Source organism: Drosophila kikkawai, chromosome X (genome assembly GCF_030179895.1).
Source record: "Drosophila kikkawai strain 14028-0561.14 chromosome X, DkikHiC1v2, whole genome shotgun sequence".
Classification (NCBI taxonomy): Eukaryota; Metazoa; Arthropoda; class Insecta; order Diptera; family Drosophilidae; genus Drosophila; species Drosophila kikkawai.
Genome location: NC_091733.1, coordinates 26207265 through 26229034, shown reverse-complemented (window position 1 = coordinate 26229034; position 21770 = coordinate 26207265). Strand labels below are relative to the sequence as shown.

The 21770-nt window shown below is 40.1% G+C and overlaps 2 protein-coding genes across 2 annotated transcripts; both read right to left on the bottom strand.

The window, feature by feature from the left end:
• Positions 1-4742: 4742 nt before the first annotated feature.
• Positions 4743-6811, bottom strand: LOC108080268 (reticulon-3-like). The gene is made up of 4 exons (XM_017174932.3): positions 5726-6811; positions 5124-5657; positions 4956-5061; positions 4743-4892 (listed from the first exon to the last, which is right to left on the bottom strand). The coding sequence occupies exons 1-4, from the start codon at positions 6639-6641 to the stop codon at positions 4868-4870; spliced, it is 1581 nt and encodes a 526-aa protein (XP_017030421.1). The 5' UTR covers positions 6642-6811; the 3' UTR covers positions 4743-4867.
• A 3601-nt stretch (positions 6812-10412) lies between these two features.
• wgn (Tumor necrosis factor receptor superfamily member wengen) lies at positions 10413-21167 on the bottom strand. The gene is made up of 5 exons (XM_017175102.3): positions 20696-21167; positions 15504-15948; positions 15204-15447; positions 11412-11636; positions 10413-11231 (listed from the first exon to the last, which is right to left on the bottom strand). Exons 2-5 carry the CDS (start codon positions 15942-15944, stop codon positions 11092-11094), a joined length of 1050 nt encoding a protein of 349 aa, XP_017030591.1. The 5' UTR covers positions 15945-15948; positions 20696-21167; the 3' UTR covers positions 10413-11091.
• Positions 21168-21770: the final 603 nt, after the last annotated feature.

Below are 21770 nucleotides of genomic sequence, written 5' to 3'. Positions count from 1 at the left end.
ATTTATTTTTATATTATCTTGATAATTGTTATTAATTTTATATTTTGTATATTACTTTCAGAGTTTTTTTTTAATATTTTTCTATATTTTTTCGACTTTATTTTATGTCTTTTCAGGCTGTCTTTATTTTAATTTATCTATTTTGATTTATATTTTTTATAATTAGTATTAATTAATATAATATTATAATTATTATTAATTTTATATTATTTTTAGAGTTTTATTTTAATATTTTATATTTATTTCTTGCCTTATCTATATGCTTTATTTATTTATTTTTTTTTTTAAATACAGAAGCATCTTTTAGGCTTTATCAAAAATTTGGCCTAAGGTCTTAATGATTACTCTTGTTTTTATAAATATATTCTTTAATTATATTTTACCCTCGAGGATAGCATCGTGTGTGAGTGTGTGGGTGCTTGCCTGTGTGAATGAAAATCCTCCGAAAGCAGGAAGCAGCAGGGCCTGAGGGAAACGGAAAAAACAGAAACAAAGCAAGGTGATTCATTTATGCGACTGATTATTAACATATGTATATGTATTAAATAATTAAAGGGAGAGAGGCACCGAGGGGAGATAATGTCGATGATGTCGTTGCCGTAAGGATTCAAAAGTAGGGGATAAACCTAATTGCTAAAAATCAGACAAACAAAAAAAGAAGACAAACAAGAAATGTAATTCGTTTAAGCCTCATTGTTGTTTCTTTACGTGTTCGTTTGTATGTGTGTGTGTGTGTGTGCGAGTGTGCGTGTGCATGTATATGTGTATAAACAAATATATAGTTATAATTGACTGAACGTTATTTTTTTGTGTATATATTAAAGATTAAATTTTAAACAAAAAACAAAAAAACAAACGATTAACCCAAGTCCGAAGAGAACAGAAAATAATATCTTAGCCACAGTTTACGAAACAAACTATCGAAAATGTCGAGAGTCTATCGATAAGCCTTCGATAGACCTAGCTTATTCCATTTAGCCGTTGGTGTACATCAATGTTTGTGATAGTCGAGAGTAGGCGACTATAAAATACCCTGTACTCCACCCGAATTGCTTTCCATTAAGACCCCCCACCCCCCCCACAAACAAAGAAAAAAAATACATAACGATAAACGATTAACGATAGACAACTAGGTAGAACCTTTTCTCGAAAACACTTGCATTGTGCAAAAGCTTTAAACTTCATATCCACATTGGAGTAGCGCCAAAAAACGTTAAATGCGTGGATACAGGGTATTTCCAGGTGTCTAGAATGTATACCCGATCTAATATTAAATATAAACGGAAGCGGAAACGGAAACGGAAGCATTCGAGGAAGCGAAAGCCGAAGATTGTGCAACACAGAGACAAGTCCCAGGCTTGGGCATATGTGCGGGCTTAGAACAAAGAAAAAAAAATGGCAAACATTTTTTTTTAATTTTTTTACCATTAACTTTTAATAGGAAACGTAAAGCGGCAACCCCTTAAGAAATTTGCATAAAGCCAAGTGTCAAAATAATTGTGTATTTGTGGGCAGGGGGCACGAGACACTCTCGAGGAACAATAACTAAGCCCCGCCACTTCGAGATCCCTCGAATAACCAAGGATCCAGAGATAAAACCTTATAGTCAAGCTTTAAATGTTGTACACGAAGAGGGGCCTAAACGAGAGAGCCACTTATGTAAAACCCAAGTTAACTAAACCAAAAAACAAAAACCAAAAAACCAAAAACCCAAACCAAATGCAAGACAGAGAGACAGATCCCAGAGTAAATGAATATTAAAACACATATTTATAAATGTTTGAAACAAGAATTATATGAAAAGGAAAACCAAAAAAACAAACATAAACGAATAAAAAAACTAAAAGAAACAAAAATATATATATGTAATTGTACTATGACAGAATTTTATGTATTCCAAGCGAAAGCCCCCCCATTAACCAAGACGTGGAACCAACCAAATGTAAACGCAAAGCTAACAAATCGAAATCGAAATCGAATAACGAATAAACTCAATATAGTACTCAATACTCATTTCCGTAAAGTACAAAGGAAACAAGTAAACACTCATTGACTCAGTTACGCCGCATTGAGTCCAGAAAGACCAAAAAAACTGGACACAGTGTCAAAGCTTTTCGTTTGTCAAGCCCAACAAAGTGATTTTTGGTTTCAAACAGCATTCCAAACCGAACACCCAGAACACCACGAATCGAGTATTCGAACTCAAATGTATTTAGTGAACAGCAGAACTATGTATTTCCAAAAGAGAAAACCAAAAACTCAAGTAAACCAAACCAAAACAACAGAGATTAAAAACAAATGAAAACAAAAACAAACAAAGAAGAAAAACCAAAAACCAAAATACCATAAAAGCGAAACAATAAAGACCTTTTTGTGTGTATGCAAATTAAAATAAAAACATACTTGTCTAAATTGTTGGAAATTGGAGGAGTGAATTGTTTTTATTACAGGTACAAATGTTGAATTTGATCTTTAATTAAAAATATATAGGTAACATTCAGAAATCATCATTGAATGCAGGTAAATTTTCAATTATTCTTTTCTTCTTTCTCTTTTTAGGGTGATTTTTAATCTAAATCTAAATAGAATTCAAATAAAATCCAAACAATATTCGAAAAAAATCCAAATGAAACCCAAATAAAATCTAAATAAAATCTAAATAAAACCTAAAAAAAATCCTAATAAAATTTAAAAAATATCTTAATAAAATCTAAATAAACCCTAAATTAAATCCAAATAAACTCCAAACAAAATACAAATAACATCTACATAAAATTCAAATAAAATCCAAATAAAATTAATTAAAAGTTAAATAAAATCTAAATAAAATCTAAAAAAAATTCTTAATAAAATTCAAACAAAATCCAAATAAACTCAAAATAAAATCTAAATAAAATTCAATATAAAATCCAAAGAAATTCCAAATAAACTGCAAATAAAATCTAAATTAAATCCAAATAAAATCCAAACTAAATCAAATTAAAATCCAAATAAAATCTAAACAAAATCTAAATAAACTCCAAATAAAATTCAAATAAAATCTAAAAAATGTCTTAATAAAATCCAAACTAAATCAAAATAAAAGAATAATAGAATTCAAATAATATCAAAACAAAATTAAAATAAAATACAAATTAAATCCAAATAAAATCCAATCAAAATCCCTTTTTTTATACTGATATTTTAGACCGCCTCCACTACCATTGAAATTTATTTGCCAACAATTTCATCAACATACATGTACCGAGAGACACTCTGATTCTCTGATTTGTGGTCAACGCGCATTGCGTAACGATGCCCTCGGAGCAGCATTTCTGGGTATCGGTGGCATCCGAGCCAGACGGCCATCGTTGTCGCAATTCAGACGGAACATGGCCAGGGCATCCCGTGTATTCTCCACAGCCGGACTCGGACAGGGCTTGATGACCTGCTTGACGCCATAGAGGATCATCACGACAATGGTGGCCAGGGATAGGGCCAGGGCACCGCGACTGGAGAGCGATCGCAGGACAAGGGAATCGCTTTCACGCACATTCTCCAGCCAGTGGCAGGCACTGATGGCGGTGCAGGCAAAGATTGTGCCCAGGACCACTGGCCAGCGAACGGTACGCGGCCTATCGGCGGCGGCCAGCTCCTCCAGGCGTCGCTCGAAGGCTTTCAGATCATCTTCCTCCGTATGGTAGCCCGCCGACATCGCCTCCTCCTCCTGCTCCTCCTTGCTGCGCTGCCCGTTGGCAGTCGGTGGCCGTCGATGCTCGACGAGGAAGCGCAGTCGTGTCAAGTCGTCGTCGTCGTCGTCGTCGTCAGAGCTGGAGTTGCAGATGCTCCACCGTTCGGGGGAGTACATGCCGCAAAGGACTTGAAAGAAATAACAAAAAGATACTGAAATATGGGAGCTCGAGGCAAACCACAGGCTCTGATTTGGTCAAAGGGGAATATGTTTTGTCTGATTTTCGATTTTGACAAAGAGTTCAAGGCAGAGTTTGGTTTTCAGTTGCTTGGATACTGGTATTTTTTTAATTTTAGAATGTATTTTGTGCTTGTTTTTGATTTTCTTAATTGGGAATTTCTTTAAAAATGCATAAAGAGAACACTGAAAATTCTTTAAAGTTTTAATGTACTTTATAAAAGTAATAAAAGTACTAAAGACCTTGAAGAAATAATATTAAATAGTAATAATAAAAAATAAATAATAATAATATTATTAAAGACAATATATAACCCGCCTAAGAAGGCATACAATAATTTGTGATTCCTTAAATTATAAAATTTTATTTAAAAATACAAAAAGAAAGAAAGAAGAAAGCCCGTAAATGTTTAATAAATATAATAAAAACAAATCTTGGAAATTCTCTTGGCCCTTTATTTCCACTCCCTAAAAAATTAATATTTAAAAGATGAAAACGATTAATGTAGACCATAATGTAATATCATTAACATTCATTTGTATATATAAAATATTTATTTAATTTTATTATTTCTTTTAATTATATATTAAATATACAATTACGCAGCAAGAACCCCCATTTTTTATTATATTATTTATTCCAATTATATATTACATTTTAAATTAATTTTTTTTTAAGCAGTAAACAGTCCCTTTTGCACAAACAATATCTAAAAATTCAGCACCTGCTAGCTCTAGACCCCAAAAAATCCAATGGCATTGGGCAACTTGATGGTTTAAAGATCTTTGGTAAGACAACTAAAGGATACAGTTTTTTATTAAAAACATTAAATAGTTTTTATTTATTTAATATAAGAATCCTCCAAAAGTAACGTTTATTTCAGTAATAATATTGGCCAAAAAAGCTTATACAATTATTTTCTTACATTTTTTGTTTCTTGTAAATATCTTGTGCCTTGTCTAGTGTTCAAGGGCCTCACGGAACCTGGAGGAGAAAAAAAGAAAACATTTAAAGTAAAACATAATATAAAGACTCTAGTCTCCTTACTTGTGGACCACTGTGGTCAGGTACTTCCGCATGCACTCCAGTTTGTGGTCAACGAAAGACTTGTTCAGCTCGTATAACTTTGGAATGGTAAACATAAAAATATAAACTGCAAAAAAAGAGTTACTTAACCTCTCTATTAATCCACCAAATCTCCAAAAAAGAACTCACCCGAAATGGCCATGGTCATGCCATTCATCATTCTCCCCAGCATGGCCAGCGAGACTAGAAAAATGCTCAAGTGCATCGAGTCGCAGGCATTTTTAAATAGAAACAAATTTATGAGATGGCCTAGCAAGTCATTGAATCCCTTCGCCAACGAACCGGTCACATTCTGCACCTTCTCCCGCGACAGGATCAGCACCAAGTTGTCGTAATCAAGCAGATCATGAGCTATGTAAGGGATATTGGCGGTGCGCATAACCGTTTTGAACATGCGCAGTGTCACAGATCCCAGCATCAGGTGCAGCAGCAAGAAGGGCACCACAAATATAACCGAGAAGCGGTTGAGGGCCAGGAGAAGGGACAATCCACCGACGAAAGTCAAGCCGGATTTTGTAAACTCACGCCAGTAGATGAGACGCTCCAAGCGAGGAGGCAAGCGGTTCGGCTGGAACAAGATGGTCCAGTTGAAGGTGTCGGCGATCTCCTTGGATCGTTGGAAAAACTCCAGTTGAGAACCGAACTCCTCGAAGACAGTGGTATCTGTGGAGCAAAGAAGAAGAATCTGTAGAATTATCTGAAGGAAACGAAGGCGTCTTGGGGGGAATTACCTGTAAGAAGCGAGGGTAAAGTATCTGAAGTGGCTTCAATGGCATCTAGATAAAGCGTCTCATTGCGGATATTCTCATTGAGAATATCAGCGGAGGTTTCCTCGTAAAAAGATTCTTTTATGAGGGATTCTTTGGGGGTTTCTTCGGTGGTTTCTTTGGGAGATTCCTTGAGGGTCTCCTTACGAGATTCTTTGATGGTAACCTTGGGGGTTTCTTTATGGGTTTCTATGGGAGTTTCTAGGGGAGTTTCTAGGGGAGTTTCTATGGGGGATTTTATGAGGGTTTCATTGGATTCCTTTAGGGTCTTCTTGGGGGTCTTAATGATGGATTCCTTGAGGAATTCCTGGTTGAAGGTATCCTTGGGGCTTTCTTTGGGGGATTCCTTGGGGGATTCCTCGAGGGTTTCCTTGATGGTTTCCTTGAGGGTTTCCTTGGGGGTCTCCTTGGGGGTCTCCTTGGGGGTCTCCTTGAGTGTCTTCTTGGGGGATTCCTTGGCCGATTCCTTCGCGGATTTCTTGAGAGATTTCTTGTTAGATTCCTTTAGCAATTCTTGCTTAAAGGTCTCCTTGGGGGATCTTTTGGGAGATTCCTCAAGAGATTCTTTTATGGATCCCTTGGGGGTTTCCTTGGGGAATTCTTTGAGAGATTCTTTAAGACCTTTCTTGGGGGATTTCTTAGGGGATTTCTTGGGTAATTCGCTAAGGGATTCCTCAAGTGATTCCTTGACGGATTCCTTGAAAGATTTATTGATAGATTCCTTGAGAGATTCCTGTGTGGGGGTTTCCTTGACGGATTCCTTGGGGTATTGCTTAAGGAATTCGTCAATGGTTTCCTTCAGGGATTTCTTGTCTTGGGATTCCTTGTGATAGGATTCCTTCATGGCGGCCGCGTCCTTGTTTACATTAACCGGAAGCATTTTACCAACAAAAATACACAAACTTCTTTAAAATAAACTTTAGAAAAAATACAAAACTTTTTTCCCGACAACAATTTAGGCCAACAAATTCTGTAACTTTTTATTTATTTTTTTGTTCAAACGTCCGAATTCCTTGCTTGATCGCTTAGCAATGGGAAAGCTACGATAAGACTAGGAACAAGATATAGAATGCTAAAGACACCGAAGCCAGGGCCTACTTGGTTAGTTACTAGATGAAATTCGGGCAAAAGTGGAGGCTGGAAATCTAGGAGGCCAGGTGGGCAGGAAAACTACATTTTTAAATATTTTTATTGAATTTTTAGGGTAATTATTCTTGTTTTAAAAAGGGAAACAAAATATATATATATAATAAAATATATATAAAAATATTTCAAAGGAAATCTAAGAAAAGAAAAACTAGGAAACTTTGCTTCTTCGACTAGCAGACAACCAAACCAGCTGCGGAAAAGCTTTGTGGAAAATCCAGCAGATTTTAGATCCCTGATAAACTTTGGCCAACGGATAATCTCATCTCATTTCATCTCATTTCAACTCATCTCCCTTTCAAGCCAAAGATTTCCAACAGCAGCTGCACTTCCGGCAGCAAAACTCACTTCCTGTCGGGCTGTTTGTGTGTTGTTTATTGGGTTTCTTCCCCATGGTTTTCCCTTTGGTTTTCCCATCAATTGCCCCCCTTTTGCACACGTTTTTCCCCCTCTACTGTTTACGTTTTGCAATTTTTCGTTTCGCATTTCCGCCGCCCCGTTGGCATTTCTCGGCCAACGGAAACGGGCCAAAAGCGCCGCAATCACCATTATTATTTGCTCGCGGCCAAATTCAAATCGAGTCCCCCAAAAAAGGGGGGGCCTGCAGAGCGTATCAAACGCCTTTGTTGACCACATTTGGACAGCCAGTCAGCCGGCCAGAGCTGGCCAGCTAGTCAGTTAGCCAGTTAGCCAGTTTGATGATGGCCAAGTGCCAGAAAGCCAAAAATGCCAGCACGACGACGACGTGCACATTCCGAGGCGAACCCTCTCGCCCGATGGTATCGAATGGGATCCCCGCCAGAGTTCGCCTCGTGGCGCTATTTTTGATTCATTGAGCAATTGGCCATGCCCATTAATTTCCAACGGCAAGTATATCGAGTATCTTCCGTCTAGTATCTAGTATCCGTAGTATCCAAGCAGCTGGAGATGCCCCCGGCCACCGGTTAATGGCCACTTCCTTCCGCCCTTCCGCTTTTTACAATCTCAAGTGCATCTCGGGGACAGCTGCCGCAGATGCAGCCTCTTCCGTCAAGCGTCGGGTTTCCCTCTCGGTGGCTGGTGCACTGGAAAAAAATACATGCCTTGCTGAGTTTCTTTACATTAAAATATTTTATTTAATTTTATATTTAATTTTAAATTAAACTTAATATATATAATAGGGAAAACCTTGTTTTATTTACCTAAATAAATATATCGATACTGTTTTAATATCGGAATATAATCGATAAAAAAAATTTATTTATTCTAAAATTTTTCATATATATTATTATTATATTAAGTTATATTTTTAAGATTCTCTTTCTTCAAGCTGATTTTTCCCAGCGTTCTCCTGGCTGCCTGTTGCATTTTAAAAATACCACAAATGAGTTTGGCATGTGCCACAGCCTCTTCTCTTGGGTATCACATCGCAGCTGGGAAACTGGAAAACTGAGAAAACTGAAATCGGAACTGACGGCGCCAGCGAAAAATCGCTGAGGAGCTGGAGGGCCTCAAAGCGGATATCCCGTTGGATCACTTTATTACAGAAATTAGATCAAAGCTGGCATGAAAAGTCCAATAAAACAAATATTTTAAAAACAAAAACAAATTTACCAAATAAAGGCGTATTTTTTAAATTGCTAAAATTTATATTAAAAATTAAATTAATTTAAAAATAAGGTGATAAATTTTAATAATGAATTTCTGACAGAAAAAAAAAAGAAATTAGAGTGAAATTTGAGCTGAAGTAAGGTGTTTATAGATTGGTTTTTTGGGTTATTTTAGAAAATTCGTTGTTTTTTAAATAAAGAAAATATAAAAAATATAAAAAAAACTAAGAAAAATATATAGAAAAAATATATATAATATAAAATATATTTCAGAGCTAATCATGGACCAAAAGAACAAATATTTAAATAATATTTGGTATTAATTTATCCCAAAAATATATACAAAATATATCAAAATTCATAAAAAAATACATGAAGAATATATAAAAAATATAGGGAAAATATAGAAAAAATATATAAAAGATACAGTAAAAATATATAATTATATAATATAAAAAAATATATTTTAAAGCTAATCATTTCCTTAAAAATCAAATATTTGCTTAATAAATTAATACAATTTACCCCAAAAATATATTAAAAATATACAAAAAAAAGAGAAAAAAAATAAAGAAAATATATATAATATAGAATATATTTTAGAGCTAATTATGGACCCCAAAGATCAGCTTTTACTTATTTATTAATTAATTTAATATCTCCCAATAGACTCTGAACTCTTTGCTAGCCTGTCTTCAGCTTGGGCTTTCTGCTTGCTGCTTTCTGCCCGCTCTTGCTAATTTATGCCACGTCGCGGCTAATTAATTTCTGCCGCTGCTGCTGGCCACGGAATCCAGCAATCTCCAATCAGAAACTCTGGGGCTTCGTGAGCGGAATGGTCAATAGTCGGGGACTGGGACTGGGGGGGGCATCGGCTTTTCATTGGAAATGTTTTGCCCGTTTCGCAGTCCGGATTTCATTGGGAATTAGAGACGACGGCAATAATGGCAAAGCACACACATTGTTGTGTGTGCACAACCACAAGTGGCAATCGTTTAAGATTGTGCAACTGCAAAGCAGGCAGCATTAATAAATGCAAAGGCATTCGCTGTCCCCCGTCCGGTCGCTGGTCGCTGGCCATTTTCAATGTTAACTTGGGGACAGCAATTCTCTCGTAAAATGCAAATGCCAAATGAAAAATGCACCCAACGCTCGCTCGAGGAGGAGGAGGAGTGGGAGGTGCCTATTTCCATTTTCATTTTCATTTCCACTGAAAGGCTGAAAGACATTTCCTGGGCTGCCTTTGGCCTGCCCATTAGTTGTGTGTGCATCTTTGGGAAACGGCACCTCTACTACATGTGTTTTTTTTGGTTGTTTTCAGAAAGATCTTGATTTTCCTGAGGCGACACTTCCATTAGGATGCCCTGAGTGTAGACACTTTGGTGCCAGCCAGCAAGGCAGAAGTTGTATCTTGGAGATATCAGAGATGTTTGAGATATCACAGATCTTTGAGAGTGCAGAAATCTGGGAAATCCTATAAATATCTTAGATCTTAAGGATCTCAAGGAGATAACAGAGCTCCTAAAGAAAGCAGAGGTCTTAGCTGACAAGTATTTTATAATTTAAGTGTTTTTTTTTTTAATTAAGAAAATATTTAGTTAATTTTAGAATAAGTAACTAAGTAATAGCATAATATTTAAGAGCATATGGGCTCACCTTTGTTTAAACCTAAACCCAGGGATGTTAGAATCAGTTGGGAATTATATGTGCACACTTGGGAGATTTAAAAGAAACGATTAAAATCTGCCACGACTTGATATTTTCAATTAAAAATACTAAAAACAAACAATTGAAAAATATAAAAAAATAAAAATATATATATATATAATACCTAAATAATATATAAAAAATATAATATATATATAAACACATATGTATATAACCCCCCCATTCCCCTAAAACCAAATATGTTTTTCTGGTAGTCATAGAACATTTTTATTCTCATTTGCACACACACAGTGATTGATGATAGTTGTAGCACTTAGAACATAAACATTTGTTGCCCTAACATTACAGTTAATTAATAATTAATTAATCGTTATTATAAGTAGGGTTCCTCTAGCATTCTAGTTACAGTTAAATCGATTTTCTTGGATATGGTTTTAACTTGAATTGGGGACTCTGTATAAGGTCCCCGTGTATATAGTAGCTGATATGCTGCCGATATTGCCTGGCTTTGGCTTCATTCCATTATCGTTCGTGGGTTCGCCTTAGTATTTACATTAAGTAGAAAAATTTTTTAATTATATATATTAATATTAATAATTATAGTCGTATTTAATCCTCTTTCTATGTACAAAACCTCCTGCCGCCCCAAAGCTGCAAACAAGTCAACATAACGATTCAAAAAAAAAAAAAAGTGTCGTTATAATTAGAATAAGATTAATAATATAATATAGGTATATCATATATATATATTTTATATATAATATATATATATATTTAGTTGTGTAAAAATAATAATAGTTTCGATCCCCCTTTTAAGCGGCTGTTTGTACAAAGTTTTTCATATTTCATATATATATTTCTTTAAATATCGTTTCACTTAATCCTTAGTCCTTAAGTATGCTCTCTCTCTGTTTCTCTCCGCGTAGCCTAGTTCTTGTGCCCGCGTAGACCCATGCCCGGGCCATGCCCAAAGCCACCAGGTGGCACATTGCTCTCCTCGATGTACACGTTGCCCGGCTGAAGCGCCTTCAGGACACGTCGCTCCTGGTGCTTGCCACTGCGCTTCTCTGTGGAAAAAAGAGAAAGAAAATAAAGAATAAGTATTAACTGGTGAAGGTTAAAACAAAAAGGTTTTTATATATATTTTTGCCATGCTAATTAACCGCCCTTCCCACCCGCTGAGCTCTGATTCCCTGTGGTTCCTTCAAGTGGATTCAATTTTTTTGGCATCTGGTTTTTACACTTACCCGGCAGCAGCACGTGTTGCGGCTGAAAGATTCCCGACTGGGACGCCGCTGCCGCTGCCGCCGCCGCTGCATGTGAGGCGGCAACTGACGCCGAGGTGGCCGTCACCATGGCCGAGCTGGGGAGTCCCCGCAAGGCGTCCGCATTGCCAATGAAGAACGTGCCGCCATCCAGACTCTGGACCTCGGCCAGTTTGGCCATCAGCTTGGTGGACAGCTCCTCCACATCTGGAAAGGGGTATGAAAAAAAAGGATTTAATTTTATTAAAAGTTTAAAATTTCTTTGGGGATTTGAGAGTTTAAAAGGAGAGGAAAAGCCAGCCTCAAATTGGAGACTATAATTAACTTGAAATCTTACAGAAACACAGCCAGATCTTAGCCTGAATCAAGCCTGAACCAGGCCGAAATTCACTTAGAACCCATAGAGTCCTATCTCTTGGTATAAGGGCATTTCTTAAACCGAAAAATGTCCTCTAAAGATATTAAATATGAACAAAGTATAGGCTGGTCCACTTTAGATTCGCCAAAAGATCAAAAACTGACGCACAAAAGGAGGAATAGCGGACGAGTATCGCGTATTACCAGGAAATACCCGTAAAAGGTCCGCAATCGGATAACATTTGATTTACTATTTATTTATTTAACTTTATTATCATTCATTCATGAGTCTGAATCGGACGTTTTGTACGCAAAACTATCGGTTTTTAATATCAATATCATATCGAACTAAGTTTTTGTCTACAAGGAGGTTCTTTATATTTAATAAAAAAGTTATAGACTTCAGATTTCGGCCATCGGATCGATGTGTTTATGGACTGCCCCCACAGGAAACCGCTCCGGATGAGTTGCGAATTGTAAACAAGAGGCGCCGCTGGCTAGCTGATCGAGGCCAGCGGCAGATAATTTATCATTTATTTATAAACTGGCAGCAAACAGAATACAAAAAAGAAGAACAACGAAAAACGAGAAAAAAAAACCTATGAAAATGAAAATGAAAATTAAGTTCCATTGCCCAAGAGAGACGCCGCCGCCGCCGCCGATGTGCGTCTTCTTTTCGTCCATCGTTCAACGCCTTTTATTATAAACAAAATCGCTGGCAGAAGGCAGGCAAACAATAAAATCTCTTGGAAAAATGGAAATAAAAATAAAAACAAAGACGCAAGGCGAGGCCAGAGCACAAGTTTTTCCATTTTCCGATTTTTCCAATACACCGATTTTTTCCTTTTCTTTTTGTAATTTTCAAATTTGCGCAGTTCAATTGGATTTTGAATTTGTTTTCTTGCCCAGAAAATTTTCCATTTTCCGGCCACATGTGCATATAAAGAGGTGAGCATTGAGTTTTTCCAAGGAAAATCAAAGTCCAGGAAGAGAGTTTTCTTAACGAGGGAAATCATTGGAGGAGGAGTAGGCACGGGAATCAATGTTTGCAAAGATCTCCTCTGGCCAATCTTGGGAGCCATTTCTTGCCCCCTTCACCCCCCCTCAATCTATTTATGGAAGCGCGAAAAACCATTGAGGGGAAAGGAAAAACACACAAGAACATGGAAATATACAAGCTACAAGATTTTCCACAACTTCTCTAAATGTTTCTCTAGCTTCTTCTTCATTCCAGTTTCTCCAGCTCTTCTCACAGTTCCTCCTTCTTTACTCCTCCTCTTCCCTTTTCCCCAGTTCCTCCTGCTTTAGTTTCCTCTCCTTGAGTTCCTCTTGGAGCTCCTCCAGCTCTCCCAGATCCCCCTCCCACTTAGCTTCCCTCGATCTCTGCTGTTGAATTTATTGCTTTGCCTTGCTCTGGCAGATTCCTCTGTCAAGCTAAAGGAAGCCAGGAACCAGAAGCGCGTGCCAAATACACTGGGAAAAAGGGGATAAAGAGATGGTTAAGGGGATCAAAAGATATGGGGAAACTGCTTAAAATGCTGGAGGCTGCAGCCCCAACGATTGTCAATGAAGCGCTTGAACGCGACTCTTGGAAAGTGTTGCCAGCAGCTGGTGGATGCTCAATCACTACCAATACATGTATATATACTGATATATATAGATATATAAAGATATATATAAACCCGGGGAATATATTTATAGATCCCTTTTGCCGGGCGGAAGTGCAGGGAGCCCAGCTCTGCCCCTTTTTAACGAGGCTGTCACACCATTTAACATTTAAAACTGTCGATGAGATCGAAGGAGAATTCAATTACAGGAAAAAAGAATAGAAGAAAAATAGGGAAAATAAAGAAAATAGGGGAAATAGGAAATATATAGAAAAAGGGAAAACAGAAATCAGAAACACACAAAATACAGAAAATCACACAGAAAATCAGAAAAAAACATAAAATAGACAACTTGAAAAACACAAACACACACAGAAAATCCATCCCTCTTCCGGGCATTTCCTGCTGCCGTTGGGAAAACAACATGTTTTCCCCCCAAAAATACACGCTTGCTTTTGCTTGTGTGACATGATTTTAGAATTTTCCACAAACATCCGCTTGTCCTTGAGTGGTAGGGGAGGCATATTGGAACTGGAATTGGAATGGAAATTGGAATTGGGATAGGAAGAGGGATAGGCATAGCTACCTGGCCGAGACGCCGAGATTCACTTCCGGTCTCGGCAAGTGGCGTGGCATTCGCTTCGCACTTCCCTTCGCACCCGATTGACCCCTTCCCCCCTCTTTTCGAGTTTCCTCGCCTCCATAAATTTTCCACACGCTGGACACGCATTGTGCAATGTGACACGCCCTGAATTATGATTACCAGCAGAAACAGAGGAACAGCTTCTTTTGAGAGAATCTTCCCCATTGAAAAACAGGTCATAAATCTTTGCAGAGGCGTCTCTAGGCGAGTTGATCTAGCATGGTCTATGTCTATTTGGGAAAAGGGATAAGTCCTTACAGGTTTAGAGAATACTATATCTTATTAAGGAGTTGTTTACTATCTAGAGAAGACTGAAAAGAGGGATGTACCATATCATTACCGATACCCAATATCTCACCTAATAGCTGCCTTAGAGACCAAGGCATATAGACTTTTCCATTTAATTTCGATCTTCTTTTTTCTTTTCCCTCCACATGTGGCCTTTCCCAAAGAGAGATCTCTTCTCCATTAATATCTTTGTGTGTTTGTATGGGATATGCTCCATTTGGGCAAAGCAGAGACTCCCGTTCTTCGGTCAAGTTTGAGATGGGGATGGGCAGAGACACAGGCACCGGCACCGGCACCGGCACAGGCACAGTGCCAGCTCCTCCATTGGCATGCAAATGGCATGGCCAAATATTTGGACGTTTCGTTCTACTTTGGCACAGGGTCTCCTCTGCTCCACCTCCTCTACTACTCCTCCTTCCACACCACCTCCTCCACCACTCCTCCTTAGCTTCTCCAATGCTCGCAACTCTTTAATATGCCTTGGAGCTGCCTTCAACTCGTGCAGCTATTCTGCGACCCAGACCTCTTTGGCGATGCCGGGCAGAGATTCCCATACATCAAAGTGTCGTGTTCTGGCCCGTCGCCTTATAAATATGTATGCTATGGTCTGATCCCGGCTTTATGCTGCTTAGGGCCGGGATCAATCAAAGCAGCAGCAGTAGAGGCAGCAGCAGGTGAGCGATGGTCGGGCATGCCAAGCAGGCAGATCGGTTCTGTGCGTTTTTGGGACTGAGCCCTTGGAACGAGCTCAGAATGGCTAATGAGTTGCTGGCCAGGTGAAACGGAGGAGGAGCGTGTGAAAGCCATATACACAAACACATATATATTTCGAGGTAAGAAAAACTAGAGCTAACCAGAGGGACTTGGCAAAACACTCACCCTGATCCAGGCGTCGCTCCATGCGGCGCCACTGGCGCATGTGATGGATGAGTATGCAGGCGGCCACAGAGAAAAAGACCAGGCAGGTAAGCACTGCCACATAGAGGACACCGGTCTGCCAGTCCAAAGCCCAGGCGGCGGCCGCCGTGGCCTCCTCATGCAGCTGCTGCAGTTGCTCGTGGCTCAAATGCTGCAAAGGAGCAGCGTTTTGATCAAAGTGCTCGTACTCCGAGGACTTTCGACGCTGCAAAATGAAGTAAAATTAATACAAGAGTTATATTAGGGCTACCCTGGACGTACCTCCTTCCAGTTGGGTTCTGTCTTGGCCAGGACCACCCAATCGATCTTGAGGTCATAGATGGAACCACAAATGGTGTCCGTGTGCAGCTGACAGGGACGCAGCGGTATCATCTCACCCTGGCATCTAGTGCAGGCCGTGCAACGGTCACGTTGCGAGTCCCACCAGTGCTGGGGGGCACAGGGTGAGCTGCTGCTGGAGGAGGAGCTAATGGCAGACGAAGGAGGAGGAGGATCATCTGGGGCAGACACTTCTGTGGTGGCGGGTGAGGCAGCTGTACACGCGGCTGCTGTATATAAGAGTAGCATTAGGAGCAGGGTGAGGCAGGCAGGTCTACCCTCCAGCCAGCTGCTCCTTCGTCGCCTTCGCTTGTGAAACATTGTGTGCATCTCCTCCTCATCCTGGTCCAGCACCAACTCCGCTGGGAGTCTTGGCGGCAACATAATTCTGCATAAAAGTAAGAAGAAAATATTTTTTATGATGAGAAGAATTTTTTTATGGGTAAATTCTGCACGTTTTTCCCATGGGAACCGAACAGCTGGAGATCATATCATAGATCTTTTAGGAGGAAATCCCAGAGGGGAGCTAAGAGAGGAGCTGGGAGAGGAGCTACTCCCTCTCAAAATAATTCGCGCAACGGCAAACTAATAAACGGCCAACGGTCATAGTCATGCTAATGTAAATGCTGATAATGCGACGCCAGCTCCCTCATCATTATCTCCATCATCATCATCATCATCTGGCTCCACACTATCTCCCCCATCATCCCCCACCTCTACATCATCATGTTCTCCCTCATCATCGCCATCATCAGAGCGATCATAAATGCGTACAGTTTGCAATCAACTTTAATGGCCGACCACCGACTGCCGGCTTGGCTTGGGTTCAATGCTCATCCCCCCCCGCCCCAGGCCCAGCCCCAGCTCTAGCTCCAACGTCATCCGCAGTCTACTCCTTCGATTCCCCGATATTCCTTGGACTATCAACTATTATAGACAGCGATTATTATTTATGCGGCAAACGCGACGGCGCTGGCAAGTGGAAGACACTTCCGCTGGAAGAGAAGTGTGTCCCTAAAGACCCTGTAGGTTTTCCTAGCCTCACCAATATCTCTTCTCTAACATATCTCTCTCTGTTATCCCACTCTCTCTTTCTCTTTCTGACAGGGAGGTCGTGCACTTGTCATGAACTGGGAAGCGGAAAGCGGAAGGCAGGGGTTTTATGGCAAGGGGTTGGGTATGGGAAAGGGGAATGGGACGGGATTGGAACTGGAACTATAGTCCCGGGTTTTGTCATAGAGCGAACAAGCGAAAAACGAGGGAAACAACAACAGGAAGAAGAAATATTTAATTAAAATCAACCATTATGGCCACCGTCCACACAACAGCGGGTGGGGTTTCGTCCACCGATCCGACCAGGGAGAACGTGTGGCTTGGAGAAAAAAAGAGGTGGCCAGCGGTGGAGAGAGCAACAAGTGCGGGCTCGGGTTCAGTCTCGGGTTTGTTATGGGTCTCGGGTTCGGATTCCAAAAGCGGATGGATTCGATCGATCGAGGGAAATGGGAATTGGCGATCAATTGACAATTAAACAAGTGCAGAGTGGAGAGTGGAGAGTAGGAAGGAGGTGAATACAGGGGGGGGGGGAGAGTGCAGGGGGGAGAGTGCAGGAGGGAGAGTGGGAATGGTGGAGAGTAGAAAGTAGAGAGGACAATAGTGGGTGGTGGAAAAGGGTCCATGGAGAGTGGAGCTTGTGAAGTAGAGTGTGGAGAGTGCAGTATGAAGAGTATGGAGTGGAGAGTATGGAGTGGTGAGCCAAGTGGAGAGCGCACAGAGGAGACTTAGAAGTGGGGGATTCGTAACGGAGAGTTCGATAGTGGAGATCGTAAAGTGAAGAGTCCAGAGTGGAAGTCTGCGGCGTGTAGAGTGGCAATTGGGAAGTGGAGAGTGCCCAGGGAACCTCATTAGCATGTGCAACATGAGGTTACAGCAAGTGATCGCCGCTGTCTTTACGACTCTTATTTCAAATGAATTTCTAATCGGAAGTCTTTCGGCCCCTAGAAGGCCCACGCTTCCTCCCGGCTCATTAAAAGCTCGTTTCATTATGCTAATTAGAGTGTATCACTATATATAACCATCTCTATATATATCCATCTCTATAATAGTTCCGGCTTGCCAAACCAAATAGAGAGGGCTGCCCCGTGCCCACCCACCCACTCTCTCTCTCTACTCTAGATTTTGGTCGAGATCCCATCTACATATACTGCGATCGTGCTCTGAATTATTAACCAAATGGCACCACCTCTTGCTTCTATCCAACCGAATGTGGATCATGGCTGCCAGTTTTCTCCGACAGCTTGAGTGACAGCCAAGAAATCAGAAAAACTAAAATGAAAAAAAAAAAGCTGGCAAAGATCGGGCAAACCGAAAAAGGGGCACATTTTTTTGCCTGCACATGTGGCTGACTTCTGGCCAAGACAAGACGACTGGAGGAGACTCTCTCTCACTCTCTGGGATTATTATGTCAGCTCAGCGGGCGTGTATCTATAAGATACATGTTCTGTTGTTCTGTGTAGCTCGTGCTGCGCCCTGCCTTCGCAATATTTATTTTTGTTGTTGTCGCCGCTGTCTGACAACTGACAGTGACAGCAATTTAAATCATGTTGCGTTTTCTTTTCTTCCTCTTGTGCTGCACTAATTGAGGCTGAGCAGTTGGGAGCTGGGGGCATGTATGTCTAGTCTAGCAACTGGAGGAGCCTGCTTCGCCGAGAAATGGGTCAGGGAAAAGGGACAGACAGGGTGGGCATTCACTTGGCCATCAGCACCTGGCAGTTGTCTCGCTGCCAAAAGATCAAGCAAATCAACCCACAGAGAGGAAATTTGCGTATTTTTATCATGCGACCTAAAACGAAATGCACATCAAACGAAACAACGAACTGCAGTAGAAGCAGGCGGAGATTGGAGGGTGATTCAAAGGAGATTGGAGAAGCAGTAAGTGGAAATCGAAGGAGGTTTATGAGGAGATTGAAGCGGCCATAAGTGGAGATTGGGGAGGGATTAAGAGGAGATTGGAGCAGCAGTAAGTGGAGATCAGCCAGTGGAGATCAGCCAGTGGAGATCAGAGGAAGCAGCAGGCGGAAATCGGAGCAAGAACAAGAGGAGATCGGAGAAGCAGCAAGTGAAGATCGAAAAAGCGAATAGTGGAGCTTGGAGCAGCTGTAAGAGAAGATCGGAGACGCAGCAGGTGAAGATCGGAGAAACATAAGGCGAAGATCAGAGGAGATCGATAAAACAGCCAAGGGAGATCGGAGAAGATCGTAGAGGCAGAAGCCGAAGAAACCTTAGAGTCTAGTTTGAAGTTAAGTGGAACTCATGATTTTGAAGCAGAGACTTTAAGAATTTTGTCCAAGAGAGAAGTCAGGGTAATCAGGTCAAGAGAACTAGGTTTTTAATCTTCTAGAAGAAATATTTCCTATATTTTTATGATCATACTTCCTTTTTGTTTCATTTTATTTCTGATCATAGTTTAAAAAAATATTCCCTCTATACATTTTAATTTAAAATAATAGTTTACCAAATATTTTTTCAACCCTAAAACCCAGCCTGAGTCTCTTATGATTCTGGCATTTCTTGAGGAATTCCAAGAGCTACTGATCTCGTGTTTTTACTACCCAATCCCTGACCCCTCCACGCTCCCTCTCTCTCTCTCTTTCTCTCTGGAATCTTGACAGCATCCCGCCCACTTACACAGCATCAGCGGCAAATGGTGGGTGGCTGTGGGAGGCGGGGGGCATAGCCGAGAGCATTTATTAAACTGTCAGCTGAATGCTCACGAATTTTATGATTCTGAGTTCTGAATCGCTGCTGCTTTTGTTTTCAGCTGCTGATGTTTGTTTTTTGTGTGTTTTTAGCTTTGTATTTTTTACGTTTTGTGTTCTATGGCGGTTGTGTAAATTCCGAAACGCGACAAAACCATTAAGCAGCAAGCAGAGGCAGGGAATTAAATGGAAAAAACAACAACCGATAATGAACATGATGATGATGATGATGATGTTGATGGAGGAGCAAAGCCACCTGATCAAGCGACATTTGGTCAAACAATTTTAGTGAAATTTTGTTGAGTGTTTTTAGAGCTTTTACAGTTAAAGCCAAAGAGAAATTCTCACTGAAATAAAACCTCCTGAAGTCCCCCCAGCAATGACCAGTTTTTAGTGGGAAATCCCAGGTGTTAACTCAAGTGTTTTGCCAGTGAAGCGAAGCCAAAAACTGGAAATAATAATAATAAATTATATTCCAATCAATAGAAGATGCAATCAGCCAAGAGCCAACAGTACATCCACACAGCTGTATCTGTATCTCTATCTGTAAATGTATCTGCAACTTATTTTTACACAGAACGGCACGGGTTTCGGTACGGATTTTTCGAGGGAGCTGTGGATGATGGATGGATGTGTGATGCGGCTCCCTGCTTTTTGTTCCCCCCCTGATTATGTAAGGAAGAGTTCAACGTATTCTCTATTTATTTACAGAGCAGCAGAGGAACAAGTGCGGATGCTGCCCTTTGCATTGCATCTTTCCTTCCGCCGCTGTGTAGCTGTATCTGTATCTGTATCTGTATCTGTAGCTGAAAATGTATCTGTATCTGTAGCTGTATCTTTTGCTAAGCCAGCCGAGGGGCCTCTGTTTTTTTTAAACCCAATTCTCGATTTCAGTTTTAGTTTCAGTTTCAGATTTTTGAATTTTATGCTTTTTTGCCTTATTTGTTTTTTTTTTGTTTTTTTGTTTCTGCACTGGCACAGAGGGCCGCCACTGTTTCTACACTCGATTTATATTTTTTATCATTTGATTTAATTCAATTCCATTCCATTTCGGTGTGTGTCTGCGTCCGGCATCCCCATTTAGCCCCGCTTCCGAAACAGAAACAGAACACAGAGAGTAGTCGGGGCCGACCCGACCCCGACATAAGCCATAAACCATAACACAACATATATAGCATGTAGCATGTAGCATATATAGCATACATCATGTGTAGTGGAGATGGTGGAACGGAGATCGAGGAGATCGAGGGAGATCGAGGGAGCTTGCGGAGGCAAAAGTGGGCACAAATAATAATAACCTGGGACTCTGTGTCTGGCTCTGTTATGTTCTGAATCTGTATCTGTATCTGCATCTGTATCTTTAGTATATAAATCACTCACTTTTTCGCTTCTTCACTTGTTTGTTTGCTTCTCTGCTCTCTCTCTCTCCGTCTGCCTTTCAAATCGCGGCAGGCTTCATGTTTTCGTGGGTTTTTTATTTTTTTGTTTTGCGGCTACTCCAAAAGATCCAAGTGATCCTGAGACACTATCTCACTTTTAGCACCTGTTTTTCATTCACTTTTCTTTTTTATGCTTCTCACACTGATCTTCGGCAACAGGAAAAAAAATCAGAGTCGGTTTTTTTGGGTATCGAAATCGGGTATTAAAATATAGCTGCGATCGATCGATCCGGCGTCGCGTCGCGTTTGGAAGTGCGATCGTCGCGGCGGTCCAGGTGCTGCCAATTCGGCTTTTTTCCCGTCGAAAGACTAATTGAAAATAACGTTAAACAGCGGGAAATGGCAGTTGAAACCTGGATTTTTTCTACTACTTTTTTTTTTAATTTTCCGCGGCGACGGAGCCGTGACGTCAAGTTTTGTACAAAAAAAAATGTTTTTCGAATGGCTTGGTTGCACTTGTATTTATAGGTTTCTTCACAAGACGAGGCGATACGAAGGCAGCCGAAGGCATTCGCTCAGCAGCCGAGAGAGAGATTGTGAGAGTAGAAGAGCGTAAATCTGCTCTGTGCTCTCCCTATCGTGTGGAAGAGTTCTACGAGATACTTTTGAGGTGAATTGCCGAGGATTGGCTCTCTCTCCCGCTCTCTGCGAAGGTCGATTTGGGCATGATATAATAACTTCACTATAGCGGATTTTTTCCTAGTGTATTTCTGTTGGTTTCCTAAAATCAAAGTCATTAATTATTATTATTAATTATATTTCTTTGCCGAGCTGACAAGAAAAATTGATTGTAATTACAGGTTAATATTTTGTATTCTTATTTTGGTAATAAACATAGCATTTTGGAAATTTATTAATGTAAAAAAAAAGTCTGTCGTTAAAAAATAGCTGTTGAAAATTTGTTGTGTTTTTTTTTTACATTAAAATATATTATTTTTTTTAGTATGCTTTTAATAGATATAAAAAATTAATTAATTAAATTAATGTTAAATTTGTTGTATCCCAAAAATATATTT

Excerpts from the sequence above, each read along its gene's own strand:
- LOC108080268 (XM_017174932.3), bottom strand. The coding sequence starts at position 6,641 with ATGCTTCCGGTTAATGTAAACAAGGACGCGGCCGCCATGAAGGAATCC. Across the intron at positions 5,062-5,123 it reads CATGACCATGGCCATTTCGG|TTTATATTTTTATGTTTACC; the intron begins GTGAGTTCTTTT and ends CTTTTTTTGCAG. Across the intron at positions 4,893-4,955 it reads CTGACCACAGTGGTCCACAA|GTTCCGTGAGGCCCTTGAAC; the intron begins GTAAGGAGACTA and ends TTTCTCCTCCAG.
- wgn (XM_017175102.3), bottom strand. The coding sequence starts at position 15,944 with ATGTTGCCGCCAAGACTCCCAGCGGAGTTGGTGCTGGACCAGGATGAG. Across the intron at positions 15,448-15,503 it reads CAGAACCCAACTGGAAGGAG|CGTCGAAAGTCCTCGGAGTA; the intron begins GTACGTCCAGGG and ends TTCATTTTGCAG. Across the intron at positions 11,637-15,203 it reads GGAGCGACGCCTGGATCAGG|ATGTGGAGGAGCTGTCCACC; the intron begins GTGAGTGTTTTG and ends ACCCCTTTCCAG.